The sequence below is a fragment of the Paroedura picta genome, chromosome 6, assembly GCF_049243985.1.
Source record: "Paroedura picta isolate Pp20150507F chromosome 6, Ppicta_v3.0, whole genome shotgun sequence".
In the NCBI taxonomy this organism is placed as follows: Eukaryota; Metazoa; Chordata; class Lepidosauria; order Squamata; family Gekkonidae; genus Paroedura; species Paroedura picta.
The window spans coordinates 50,956,102-50,971,066 of record NC_135374.1 but is presented as its reverse complement, the minus strand read 5'-3'; the positions used below and the strand labels follow the sequence as shown (position 1 = coordinate 50,971,066).

Below are 14,965 nucleotides of genomic sequence, written 5' to 3'. Positions count from 1 at the left end.
ATAGACAATGTGACTCCGCTGATCATCGCGTGTGTCATTTTGCACAACATATGCGAGGACAAGGGACATAACATCCCCTTCCCTGTGGATGAACCTGATCCTGTTGTCCTTGAGGACACACAAGACATCCCTGAAGCAAGGAGAAGAAGAATCTATGCAGAGGGGTGCAAGGTTCGGGACGCCATAGCCACCCACATCTACAGAAACAGGAGGCGTGTTTAATTGTTTTTCCCACTCTCTTGTTGGTGAATAAAGTTTTGTGTTATTTGTTTAACCTTGTCTTGTGCGGTTTGTGTACTTTGCCAGCAAAAAAACGGGGATTCTCTGGTCCAAAAGCACTTTGACAGCCCTAAATGCTAACTCCCAACTGAAATTGACAAACACAATACGGAAGCGCTGAATGGGGAAAGTTCGGGGAGGCGGGTAGCCAGGAAGTATTGGCGACCCCTGTCAAACCGGAGGATCAATCCACTTATGTTCCAATGAATAATTTTATTGGTGGGCAGCTTTGATACATTTAAAAAACGGGGTGGTCTATCGGAGCAACGCACGTTCGTTCCCTAACCGTCATTCCGAAGATGCCGAAGCCACGGAAGGGCTCCTTCTGGCAGCGCGCCGAGGCTGAGGCACTTCTGGAGCTTGTGCTCCAATCGAAAAGTGTTGGCCGCCTTATGGCCAGCACCCACTGCCACACCAAGGGTGCTTACCTGGTGTTGGCTTCAAAGCTGAGGGAGAGGGGCTACGTCCGGACCTGGGAGCAGGTCCGGACAAAATTCAAGCGCCTTAAGCTGGACTTCCTAAACAGTCTGGAACAGTGGGGGGGGATCCCGCAGCCAAGTGGGAGGACGGTCTTCCACGACCAGATGGTAAAAATATGGGAGAAGGCTGGGAAGCCCCCCCTGGACATGAGGAGGCATATGGGTGAGTGCTGCCCTCGTTGTGTTTTGCCCTTAAACATGCATGGAATGACTAGCTGCCTCTTTCCCCTACTGTCCCCAATGAAATTCGAGAAAGTATTTAGATGCTGTCAACCCCCTCTGACTTAGCCCTCCAGTACTGTAGAACCACTTTGGTGTTTTACCCTTAAACATGCATGGAATGACTAGCTGCCTCTTTCCCCTACTGTCCCCAATGAAATTCGAGAAAGTATTTAGATGCTGTCAACCCCCTCAGACTTAGCCAGCCAGTACTGTAGAACCACTTTGGTTATGCGCTTAGACTCTAACTGTGGTGTGTCCACCAGCTGTGTTTCATCTCTGTTTTGTGTGCTTTTAATTATGATTTGTCTTTTTCTTTGCCCAGCCACACAATCACCATCCAAGCTGGCAACAGCACCTGAGCGTGAGGAGGGGGAGGAAGAGGGACCTTCCACCTCGGGACAGGCTGCAGGTGAGAGTTTTATGTCTGTGAGGGAGACCCATGTGTGTGTACCCCCATGGAGCCATATGGGAGCCTGATGTGATGCTTCCTTTTGGAGTGTGATCAAATTCTTTGTTTGATTCCTATAGCTGAAACTGTGGAGGCAAGGCTGCGTGCGATGGAGGCCAGAGTTACTTCCCTGGAGGCTCAAGTGGCAGAGCTGAAAGGGGAGATTGAGCAGCAAAGGCAACAGAGGGAGGCGGAAGAACGTAGGTTATGTTCCCCACTGCCCAACTCTTCTCACACTGTGGCTAAGGCCACTTAAAAGTGTATGCATGTAAACTAAAGAAATTTGAAAATATGTGTGGCACTAATGTGTACTTTTTCTCCCTCCCCACACAGTTAAGAAGAAGGAGGATGAGGACCTCTTCCGCCGCAAAGTCCGGGGGTCCGTGGGAAGGTTGAGCAGGAGAGTGAGGGAGATGGAAGGGGCTGGGCAGGGGAGCAGTGGGACCTGAGTTTTGTTTCCTGTTTGTGTTTTGGGGTAGGGGTTGGGGGGGGGGCTCCAAGTTTCATTCCCTAATGTTTTTCCCCTGTTAAATGTATACTTTTGTTAAAAAAAATAGGTTTTCCAGGGGGGTGGGGGGTGGTGGTGCTGGTGGGGCTCCAAGTTTCATTCCCTAATGTTTTTCCCCTGTTAAAATGTTTTTTAAAATAAAATGTTATTGCAAATTTTATAACAAGACTCCAGTGTGACTTCTTAAACTCGCACATATTTAACCCCACACCACACTCCTAAAACTCCTTGAACTAACACCCCTCCAACCTCCAACCCACACAGCAGTACCACAATATAGACAATCACTAGAGAGGCCGCTTTCGGCCTTGCAGATTCTACAGTAGGGTACACAGAGACAGAGTCAAAAATATAAACTTTATTCAACAAACAACAAAACACAGATAACATGAAATAGAAAAAGTGGGCAAAACTAGGAGGGGGAGTACTTGTCTGCTGGTTTTATTTTTCTCTTTCCGAGAATAGTCCTCCTTCGTGTTTGGGTGGAGGCATTCTGAGAGGGAGTCGGTGGGGTGGGTGCTGGAAGTGGTGGTGTTGGTGTGGGTGGTGGTGGGGGTGGTGGTGGGGGTGGTGGTGGGGGGGCGGGGGCGATTTGTGGAGGGTAGGCCCTTTCCATGACCACTACAGCCCTCTCCATGAGTCTCCTTATCAGTCGCACCTCCTCCACGCCTTCGCGTAGGATTTGGTTTGTCTCTCTAAGGACTGCCCTCAATTTTCTCCCCTCCTGGGCAATGAGTGTGAGCATGGCTTGGTCAGCGGCAGCGGCACGCCGTGACTCCTCATAGCAGTGCTCAAGGAGCCTCTCTCCCACGCTTGTCAAGACGGAGACGCGCCTCAGCCTGCCGCGTTCCCTCGTAAGCCTCTCCTCTGCTGGGAGCGCACCTCTAGGTGGTGGGCTGCCTGGAGCCAGGGGTGGTTCCTCCTCCTCATCTGAAAGAACCTCTGTTGGCAAAAAATGAGAAACAAAACTGTTAGTAACATCAATAAAGTCAAAACACACCATGGTGGACATGGTGTTCTTTTTTGTCCCCGTGTTTTCCTGCCAAGAATTTAAACAATCCCCGGCGAGCACATGGCTATTGTTTGTTTGCCCATGGTGTGCTTTTACTTTTGCCTACTTTCACAGCAGGACTCTCAACAATTAAAAGGGAGCACATGGTTAGTGCCTAGCGACATTGTCCTGCAGCTATGGCTCGAAAGGAACAGGTCATGCACGCTCACCATCTTGAATCTGTATCCGCCTGCGCCGGGCAGGAGGTCCAAGCACCCCAGGCTGTTCCTCCTCCTGTGTTCCGGGTATGAAATCTGCAAAAAAAGGAAAAAAAACAGATCTAGGACCAAAGGGTGGCAAAGCCAGCTTCAAAGCCTACACCAGCAACGCAGAGGGACTCTCTTCTTTCTCTTAGCAGTGCTGCTGCCCTGCACAAACAGAAAAGCACAAAGCAGTTAAAACAGCCCCCCCCCCTATTTTAACTAATACTTACCAATGTTAGTTGATGCCCCCGAATCACTATCCACGTCAGGTGCTGCTGGAGACTCGAGGGGCCCCGTCCCTGGCAACTGTGTCTCTGTGGACAAGAGCAGAAAATAGTGAAAAATGAGCAAGCATACACCATGAACCACAAAGCAAGCTCCCAAAGTAGTGAGCCAAAGTACTGCAGAAGGCCTATGGGCGAGGCATGCAGCAAATATTTTGGGGCTGTTGGTTAAACATGACCGTTTCAAATACTAACCACATCAAGCACTCCACAGCCAACCATCTTTTAAAATCTTTTAAAAATTAAAATTAAATGATGAAATCAAAACCGTTTCAAATAGTAAACACAGCAAGCACTCCACAGCCTACCATCTTTTAAAATCTTTTAAAAATTAAAATTAAATTAGAAAATTAAAACCGTTTCAAATAGTAAACACAGCAAGCAGCCTACCATCTTATGCGTTGCAACGAACTGACGAGAAAACGATGCCCAAACGTCAGAACACACATTTGCTCAAAAGGAAATATAAAATAAAAAGAAAATCACTTACCGGAGGCAAGGGGCGTTTGCTCAGGAGCCTCCTCTGGCTCCCCAGGAACGATGGCGATGAGGTCCAGCGTTACCGATTCCGCGGCTCGTTGCTGGACGGGGGGTGGAGGGCGAAAGCTGGACGAGGTGCCCTCGCCGGGATCCTCCTCAGCGGGTGGTTCCTCGACCGGGGCAGCCGGCTTCCGAACCACCTTAAGGCTCCGGCCGACGCGCTTCGGCCTGCCGGATCCTTCCCCGTCTCCGTACAGCTGGCGCTGCTCCTCGAAGTAGGGGCAGGTAACCTTCTCGTTGCCGGAACCCTTATTATGGTTCACGGCACGCATATACTCTGCCCTCATTGTCTTGGTCTTCGACCGGCATTCAAGGCCGGTCCTGTTGTGGCCCAGGGCGCGCATCTTAATGGCCACTTGTTCGAATACCTCCCTATTCCTGTGGGAGGACTGGAACGCGTCCTGGATTTTCTCCTCCGAGAAAATCCCGATCAGGTCCCTGATCTCCGCGTCCCTCCAAGTTGGGCCACGGCCGGTTGCAGGGACGGACGAGGCTTGAGAAGACGATTCCATGTTGCTTTCGCTAGTAGCTGAGCAAAATGGTGGTGGAAGGTGCAGGGTGCAACGGATCATATACCTTCCCGCACACAAAGACAAAGGGACTAGCCGGCTCCTGATTGGTAGAGGGCAGTAGGGGACACGCGCATTGGCCACATTAGGTCACATGTCACGTTCAAAACTCCTCGCGCGGGAACAGGATCTGCTCCTAATGGCCAGATTGGCGCCCTTGTTGTTTGACTTAACGCATGCGCTGATTCGTTTACACGAGAGAAGAGCAGTTTGAACATGCAGCGGGAGCCATTTTAGGAAAATGTCCGCCATTACACAAACGCATGCCGGTGTTCAACCGAGAGCAAGTGCGGCAGTACTCGGCAGTTCCCCAATAATATTCACCAGCCACAGCATAAATCAACCAAACATGACATGTTACTGGCGTACGTTCGTTGGCACGCTCAGAGGAATGTTTTTTAAAATGAACGGGGGACGGCGACTCCGCTTGCCGGAGGTATAGCTGCCAATGGAAGGGGTTGTCCGCACCCAAGCACAAGCACGCACCGGGAACCACACAAAGACCCACTACACATAAGCCGCCCCTCATGATATCACCTCGAATCATGTCTATTGAACCCCTGTAAGCTAAGCAGGAGACTGCGAGCGGCGACCGTTCGTTGGCACGCTCAGAGGAAAATTTTTTAAAATGAACGGGGGACGGCAACTCCGCTTGCCGGAGGTCTAGCCGCCAATGGAAGGGGTTGTCCGCACCCAAGCACAAGCACGCACCGGGAACCACACAAAGACCCACTACACATAAGCCGCCCCTCATGATATCACCACGAATCATGTCTATTGAACCCCTCTAAGCTAAGCAGGAGACTGCGAGCGGCGAATGTTCGTTGGCACGCTCAGAGGAAAATTTTTTAAAATGCTCCCTGTACGTTGACTCCGCTAGGACTGGCCGATGGTAGACGGGGTTTTAAGCTTTGGGCAAATTTTGGGAACGTGACGGTGTGTGCCACTGTGCTTGTGAAAAACTCTTGTGGTGTCCGGGCAGAATTTCCGAAAGTAATCGTGCTTGAAAGCCAGTCGCTGTCCCGTTGCCTCGTAGATCCCCGCTCGCTCGGAGAAAAAAAAATGGCGAACAGTTCGCCGGAAGTTTGGAGGACAGGCTCGGGAGGAGGGACTTTGAAGAACCCGCAACAATGGTAACGCACAGGTCTTTAGCGCTACTGTTGCAGATTGGTTGCAGGAGTGTATCGCTATCCGGAGGGTGAATCCAGTTTTCTGGATTCCCCTAAAAGCGCTACAACGAAGCGCTTTTGGCGGGTCGGTTTCAGGATTGTTGCAGATCGTTAACGACGTCGTGCGTTATGGCAAATTAGTAGCGTTTTCAATCAGCAACCATTGTGCTATTTTTAAGCCGTGGGAAATGCCCCTGAGAAGTGACTCATGAAAGCTAATTTCCTGCGACAAACCCCCTCCCCACTACCATCACCCTGTCTTTAAGGTTCTATTGGATTCTTGCTTTTTTCTACTCACACAGGTTGGGTATATCAGGACACACAGCACAAACACTTGCTGTCCTACAATGGCCTGAATTAAATCCAGATTTGCCATTTTGCTGGGTTGTTAGATATATATTGTAGCAATGGTTAATGAGTACTTTGTAATACGCAGTTCCCTCTAGGCATGTGCACGAATCATAGTAACTTCAATATATGTTGGATGTATTGCTATTGCCAGTAGGGATATTGTGTCCACATCTCTCCATATATGGAACATTTATTTATTTGTATATATTCTCTTCACAGGGAACCAAAACTGCATACAACATCCAAAAACAACCCCCACATTATAAATAACCAAACAAACCATGGTTGGTCCAAGATTCACTCATAATAGTTCACTCATGAAGAAGGCCAACGGCCCTTTGGTTCATAGTTCAGGTGATATTTAAACCTCACAGGATGGGAAAAGCAAGTTCTTGGTGAAATGGGACAGCTGCTCAAGATATCTCCCCCCTCCCCACTGTCTCCTCCTTGGGAAGATATTTCTTTACCTTATCCAATTCAAGTGGCTCTGGGCAAGTTTCAATAAAATAAAAAGGAAAGCCATATTAAAATTACCAGGGAATATAAAATACTGGAAATCTAATGACTTCCTTTGTTAAAGTGACAACTATTTTTTTTGGAAGAATGCTTCTTATTTAGCAGAAGGGAGTCACTGGCTCCACCTCATTGAAATAAACTGGCTGGAGTCACACACATAGGAGGAATCCAGGCTATCAGTCACAGCACAAAGTTAACCAAATAGCTAACAAAGCATTAGTCAAGCACACATTCATTGAGAAAACAAATGGTATTCCTGCATCTAGGTTAGCATTCTCTTACCCAGACCAGGGCTATAGGCATTCTTCTAACCAAGATCATTGGAGACAATTAGCCTTTGAGGAAATAGCCCCACATAGGCTGAGCACCCCACTGACAGCCTGTTCTCTTATCACTATACTTGTCTGCAACTTACACAGTCTTAGCTCTTTGCAGAATGAAGGCCCAAATAACTCCTGGTCCTGGAAAAGACTCAACAGGAAAGAGGGTGTATATTTATTCTGAGATGGGTTACTCAAATATTGCTTTCTTCATTTATTGGTTCAGCAGCTTATTACTGTACTGATTCAGACTTGTAGAATAATCTGATTTTTAGATGCTGCTTTTCAGCCATAGTTGCTTCCCATTTCCTGCAAATGAGAAACACCAGAAACTGCCAAGATCTCTACAGTTATTAAGTTCTCTAGGCTGGCAACTGATGGGAGACTAATCTCTGGGGGGCTTTCACTGGTGATGTAATGAAGTTGCCAATGACATGATGATGTCACTGTTGACATGACTGGAAATTACATCACGGCATTGCTGGCAACCTTCTTACATTCAACCTAAAAACAGTTTTGACCGAATACTACAGTGTGGCCTGTGACATCACTTTGGTTCATGCTGAAAGTGACATCATCACACCAATGTGCTAGCTACAGCCACTCATCCCCCCTATTTTTCTCCTGCCACTCAGCTAAATAGCAGCAAGAATGACCAGCAGCTGGAAGTTTTCAACTGTAGTTGAAAACCTTACATCCCTGAAACATTCCCTGTTGTGGCTCCCATCTAGTAAAATGTCCTGCCTGAGGAGATAAGGAAGGCTCCTATGCTTCTATCATTTTGCAGAATATTTAAAATGGAATTGTTCAAGTTGGCATTTTATAAAGGGAATAGGACTGTATTAAAATTGAATTGTTCAGAAATCTTTTTCACAAAGACTAGGGGAGACAATTTATGGTCCTATGTATTGTACACCTTTCTTGTTTTTCCTATATCCTGTTTTATTGCATTGTTAAATTTTGTGATCTGCCTTCAGTCTCAGGGATAATTTGGGCTATAAATAAAGAAAATAAATCCCCTTCAAATTATCCATCCCATCATCCATAGTTTTCTAGCCAGAAAAGGACCTCATTCACATGAAGGACTCACCCAGCGGTTATGTCACAATGCCCCCTGGTCTTTTGCCATGGGATGGCTCTCCCACTCTTTTCCCACCACTGCACAGGGATTCCTCGTCTCACTTCCACCCCATTTCCTCCTGATTTGAGTACACACAGGGACAGGAAGTCAAAATCTGGAGTCATGCTATGGAGCCACTAGAAGCATTTTTTTTTAAGATTAAACACTGTTATTATCTTATTATGCAATAACTCTTTGTAAAACAAAGTATTAAATGCTCCCTGTGCCTCTCCCACCAGCATAGCTCCATATTGGCATGACAGTAAAATGTTTGTTGTAGTCAAATTGTTTTTGCTTTATGTTTGCCGAATTATGTATTGTGTTATTATTTTATTTTAACCTCCTCACACATAGGGGGAGTTTTCGGGGGGGGGGGGAATTCCAGAAGTGACAATCCAGGAGAGAGGGAGAGGACACAATGGTGGCCAACTGGGGATGGCTTGATTTTCCCCACTTACGCAGAGCCTAGCCCTGACATACACCCCTTGGATCCTGCAGCAAAAAAGGGAACATAAATTTCTCCATGTTCCCTTGCTGCATGATGACTGAGGCCTGGTCCAGGACTGCTCCAGACCAGGCCTGACTCCATGTGAAAGTAGGAATTAGACCTAAACTGTGCTGCCCTGCTGGGCCACACCTACTCAGTTGGGTTGTTGTGCCAAGGCAGGGGTGCATTAGCCAGAAATAGGAGTCCATTCCAGGAGATCAAAAGCCAAAGACACAGTTCACCTAGTATGTGGGGCAGGGAGTGAACTCCACCTAGTCGAGAGCCAGAGGAACAGTCAGAGCCAAATTGTAGTCAAAATCCAGGCATAATCTAAAGCCAAAACAGAAGGTCTGAAAGCAGGGTCATAGCTGGAAGCCAAAAACCAGGATCTGGAGCATTGTCAGGAGTCAGGCCGAGATTAGGAAACCAGGAACCAATCAGGCAGAGCTTTGCCATGGTAAACCATAGGTTATCTGGAGAGATGGGCAGGTAAATACACACATTGCACCCACGAAGGACCTTGCCTCAAGGTCCTTCTGAATTACAGCCAAGCTGGGCGGGGCAACCAGCAGCCAAAGGAATCATAGAATCATGGAATAATAGAGTTGGAATGTACCTCCTGGGTCATCTAGTCCAACCCCCCGCACAATGCAGGGCTCTGACAATCCTATTGCTCATCCACTGTAACCTGCCATCCCCTTGAAACTTCACAGAATCAGCCTTTCTGTCAGATGGCTATCCAGCTTCTGTTTAAAAAATTTCCAAAGATGGAGAACCCAGAACTTGCAACTAATCCTAGTCTTCATCAGAAGAAGGAGGTGCAGCTGGACTTCATCTACCTTGACAGCAAGCTGACAGGTTTGCTGATCTTCTGACAGCAGTCAAGGTAGATCTCCTTTGTCGATGCTGCAATTTGGGACTTGTTGGATTTTTTGCCTGGGGCCACCAGTGTAGCTCCTCTGATTGAGGGCATGTGGGAGTTTTGTCCCAGGGTTTCACATAGAAGAGCTTTATTTATGTAACCAACAACCATCAAGGCATCTAGGTAAAGATTTGTTATAGTAGCTACATTAGCTATCTTTAAAAAACTGATAATTTTCAAACATCTGTTTCTGTTTACTACCTTTTGTTTCTGTAGTGCAGAACACTGAATTTGCTGAAGATTACTCTGGAAATTGATTTGCTCTCATGATGTTTGCAATCATAAGAGTATATTACAAACATTAACAAATTAATAATGTATCATTATATTTAGACATGTAAGCATTTTTGGACATTCAGAAAAATCATAATAAATTATTTTCTCTGTATTTGTATACTATATCACTCTTGTGAACCACTAAGTTGATTAGAGGTTTATTATGCTCTAGAGCTAAGAGTAAAACTGGTACTTAAATCTCATACCTAAGTGCACAGCACTCAAATGCCAGATTCCAGTCAAAGAACAAGTATGAATTTATTATTTGCCTACTGAAACTCATGCAGCTCTTCTCATTCCACTCTGTATGGAGCTGGGGTAGTTAATTGTTTCTTCAATGTTCAATTTCAAAGTCATTTTTCAAATACACTCCAGAGGAGTCTACTTGAGGACATGTATAATCATAATCACTTAATCAAAAAAAAAAAGACCCAAAAAAGCTTAATGTGTGCACTTTCACCATAGGAAGCAGAAAGCTGTAGCTATGGCATGTGCCTTTGGAAAGTTAATATGTGCTTTTGTGTGCCAGTGTATGAAGTTAAGGAACCTGAAAAGGAGATATAGGTATCTGCTTAATCGTATTTCATTTAGAAGAAAGTCTTTTTTCTTTTTGGTTTAGTGACTACTGTTTTGGAGATAGAAATAAAGTTTATACTTTTAAAAATCGATAAGAAAAATCCAAACACCTATTTACTTCCTTGATAACCTTCCTTTCACACTTGGACTCAAGATGGATTTCAAGATGCAGAAAACAAATCAGACAGCATAAGATAACCCATAAACAATGTGATACTAGAAGCTATTCTGTACACTTTGGATATTTCCCTTTTAGTGCGCTTTTGTTGCGGGATTTCCCTGTGCAAAACAGGAAAATCTACTTCTAAAGTACATTGAAAGTGCATTAGGTAATGCACTTTCAATCCACTTTAGATTTTCCTGTTCTGCACAGGGCAATCCCGCAGCATTTGCTGGCAGGGGTTCATGGGAATTGTAGTCCATGGACATCTGGAGGGCCACAGTTTGCCCACCCCTGATCTAATGTGTATGGAAAGGCATACACATACAAAATGGAATTGGGAGATTAGAATCAAAAGGCCTCAACAAGATTATTACATCTGAAAATGGGATAAATGCAGGTTGAGCATATTTCCAAAGGGAAGAGTTCTGTTATACTGAAGATTAATTTTCAGACAAAAAAGGTCTACTTGTGAAAAAGTCACTGCAGGCAAGTTATATAGGAGCCACTTTTGTGTTCTGACAAACACAACTTCAGTGCTTCCCTTGGTGTATAGCTATAACAGATTTCTAACTGCAGAAAATGCAGTCAAAGTCACCATAGTCTTGTTTTATGACAATGCATCTTTGGATACATTGATTGGTAAGTTTTATTAAAACACTAAACTATCATATTAATTCTGAAATGCTTGAAGCTGCATATAGCAAGGAAGAGCTGAAATTGTAGTTTGCTGGAAATTTATTATGGTCATCTTTCTTCTTGGTAAACGGCTTTTGGAATATCATGTTGTTAATTAAGGGCTCCCAATCCCGTGCAAACCCCATTGAAATTAATGTGAGCACTGTGGCAGCATTACCAGGTCTGTAAGTTACTATAATGTCAATAAAGTAAAACATAATTTAAGAGTGCGGGATTGACATATAGATGCTGTTTCAGAGCCAGCACCTACTCCGTGTACTCCTGCCATGTTAAAATTAACCACCTGTCTGAGAACTTATGGCTACTATAACTCTCTGACTAGTCATTATAAATAGCAAACTTGTAAATACTTTGACAGCTTTCAGAGACCACTGACCTTGAATTCCCCTCACAGAGTCTATCCAAAAATGTGGAAGCAATCTCTGTGTTAAGAAGGTCCTGTATTTATATGTTTTCTAAAAATGGGTAATGCAGAGAAGTAGCGCTCTTTGCCTTACTTAGAACCAGCTGTTAGCTTTACTGGATCTATTTTAATATGGCTAGTTCCCTTTTATAGAAGCATTAATTTAGACTTACTTTAAAGGTGGTCAAATCATCCATAAACTCAGGCAACTCTATCAGGACATTCACCTGCCTGTTCTTTATTGAAAGAAAATTATTTCAACCATTAAGAATACAAGATCTTATGTTCTTAAAATCTTTGTTCTAACTCTAGGACCAACCCACAGCCTTTTTGGAACTTGGGTTGTTCTAGACTCTGGTTTACATGAATGGTTGTGTCTCTCCATGTAGCACTCTTAGTCTGGTATAGAAATATATTCTGTTATTAAGAGAGATCCCACTGCAGTAACAGTACATTAAAAACTGCCTTCTCAGCCAGGACTGGGCGACTCAGTGTTTTGTCTTCACGGCATTATCATTTCCCCTGTCAACATACACTTTTAACAATAGAATAAATGGCAACAATTTGCTTATATGGAAAAAGAAATTAGTTCACTCTGTGGAAACAAGAGTGTTAAGCCTACTACTCTCCTCAGTCAGCCCCAATCAGGTTAATGAAAGGACTACCAGACTCCCCTGCTGAGAACATTACTGGGGGCCATCAAAACTCAACTTGAGCCCTGAATGGAAGATGTCAGGACAAGAGTGGTAGAAGTGCTAGGTATGCTGTATCTGAATGGCTAGCAGCAGGCAATAAGGCCATGGCATTGTTACTTTGTGGAACCTGCTAGAAGAGCATGTGGTTCTCAGCTGCTTTCTCAAAGGAATCTAACAATTACTCAGGAGAGAATAATTCCATGAAAAAGGGAACACTCTGGAGGGCAACACTACATTTTAAGAGTAAAGATGTTCCTTATGGCAGGATCAAGGCGCCCTAGCACTCAGTAGGAAATGAACTTTCGTACAGTAGAATATGGGATCCGAGCTTTATTTTTTATTCATACTACAGAATGACCAAAATATTGGAACCTGAGAATGGTGTTTTCTGTCCCTATTACTTCTTACAGTATTTCAGAACAGTCCTCAGCATATGTACAGTTGTACATACATACACACTTAGCTGGCAATAAATTTCTTGACTTTAGTGGAAATATTGCAAAAGCATTCCTAGTGTTGATCTATTAACCATTGTCTCCTTTGAAGTCTTCACAGAGTATGACAGCAGCTATTCTGTAATTATTACTGCCAGATTATTGTTCTCTTAGTATTTTTGCATAGTATGAACTGGAAAAATAAAAAAACAACTACACAAAGTCTATTTGTATGACCTATGAAAGCAAATCCTTTGCCAAAAATTGTCATGTCTTAAAGCTTAGGTCTCAAGGCTGTTGTTCATACGACCTTTAGTGAAAGCTAAGGCTGAGAGCATTACTTAATTAAAAGTGTTTACTGTCTAAAATTCAATAATCAGATGTTACAAATAGGAGTAATCAAGAAAATGTATGTCTGTTCTTTTTTAACAAGCAGAAAAAATAGAGCAATAAAGAAAAAGTCAAGTTAGTCTGGAATTCATTTCAGATGGCTGTAAATGTTTTATATCAAAAACTTGGTAAAACAGAACTTTCCACTATTGTTTTTTTTTAAAGATTTGCTGGATCCTGTCCATAATATCCACTCACAGAAGGACTCAAAGTTAACCTCCCTATCTCAGCCCTCTCACATGATTCTGCAATGGAGCACCTGGGGGGGCTGCATGGAGCACTTAACAGTGCTGCTAAGGCAATGGGGCATCAGCAAATATTACTTCTTTGGATTCATGCATCTTTTTAATGGGATCCTTTCCACTGGATGTTCTGCTACCTTTTCTACTGTACTTAGTAAATATAGCATCCTTGTGAATGATGGAAATGATTTTAACTGTTAGGCAATAATGTCTAAACATTTCTATTCCACCTTTCTCTACGATGGGGCTATCCTTCTGCCGTATTTAATAGCAGCATCTGAAGCAACATATTACACATTCTGTAACTAAGTTTGTCATTGCAAAATGGAGGCTTTGATCAAATAGATTTAAACAGCTACGTTTTTTTTTTAATCTGCCAAATTAATCTCATCTTGTTATATTTTTAGAACAAATTAATCCTAGAACAATAAAGAAATTAAATCAAAATATAATGGGAGAATTGTCATGAGTTCAAATGAGATGCAAAGTTAGCTTCCTAACTAACACAAGAGTATAGGGGGCCAAAATATTTTACAGTATCAAGTCCAAACAAAAAACAGGTCAGATTCTAGGTAGGGAAATGTTTGGAGATTTGGATGTGGAGCTTGGAGAGGACATAGTTGGAGAGAGGAGGTAGTCAGTAGAGATGTGATGCCTAAAATCCACCCTTTGAAGTTACTGTTTTCTCCATGGCTCTGATTTCTTTGGTCTGGAGATCAGTTGCAATTCTGGGAGAACTCATAGAGGCCCCACCTAGAGACTGACAACCCTCAAAATGATTGAGACCAATTCATCTTGAATGCAGGAAAATTCATTTTGTAATGTAAACTTGATAATGAAAGGGGTTGTTTTTCTTAAGAAGATGAAGATAAAAGATGAAGATGAGTTCTTATATGCCACTTTTCCCTACCCAAAGGAGTCTCAAAGCAGTTTACAATCGCCTTTCCTCTCCCCACAACAGACACCCTGTGAGGTGGGTGAGGCTGAGAGAGCCCTGATATTCCTGCTTGGTCAGAGCAGTTTTCTCAATGCCATGGAGAGCACAAGTTCACCCAGATGGTTGCATGTGGGGGAGCGTAGATTCAAACCCGGCTTGCCAGATTAGAAGTCTGCACTCCTAACCACTACACCAATAGCTGATCTCAGTCACTGGTCATGACCACAGATTGCCATATTCAGCTGCTAATCCCAAAAAAGGAAGGATAGTAACAGTGAAGAATGTTGTCCTTGATATTGTTTAGCCACACCACAATCCATATGTCTAGCCTTTAGAGACATATTTAAGTAACAAAAAAACACTACATTTATAAGGAAGCCATTCCCCCATTCTTGTGCCCATCATGGCTTCTGAACAAATAAACATTTTTTTTTTGTAATTCAAGGAAAAAAACCATTTGTTACTTTAATAAACCCTGTGTGTGTGAATGGTTAACTGTAGCCCAGACAGTCCCCCACTGATCCACTAATGAATAAGCGATGCAGCTGAATGTCAATAGCTTGTTGTGAACTTGGGTAACCCAGCTGAGCCCTGTGCTTGCCAAAGCTGGAGGAGGTAATCAGCTTGACCTCCGTGACCTTCCTGAGGCTGTTCTGTGTCTTGCATCTACAAGTCGGTTTGCATA

At 44.0% G+C, this 14,965-nt stretch overlaps 1 protein-coding gene across 1 annotated transcript; it reads right to left on the bottom strand.

The window, feature by feature from the left end:
* Positions 1–1,949: 1,949 nt before the first annotated feature.
* LOC143839834 (uncharacterized) lies at positions 1,950–5,904 on the bottom strand. Its single transcript, XM_077342414.1, has 4 exons — positions 3,965–5,904; positions 3,421–3,504; positions 3,158–3,241; positions 1,950–2,878 (listed from the first exon to the last, which is right to left on the bottom strand). The coding sequence occupies exons 1-4, from the start codon at positions 4,584–4,586 to the stop codon at positions 2,349–2,351; spliced, it is 1,320 nt and encodes a 439-aa protein (XP_077198529.1). The 5' UTR covers positions 4,587–5,904; the 3' UTR covers positions 1,950–2,348.
* Between the last annotated feature and the right edge of the window lie 9,061 nt (positions 5,905–14,965).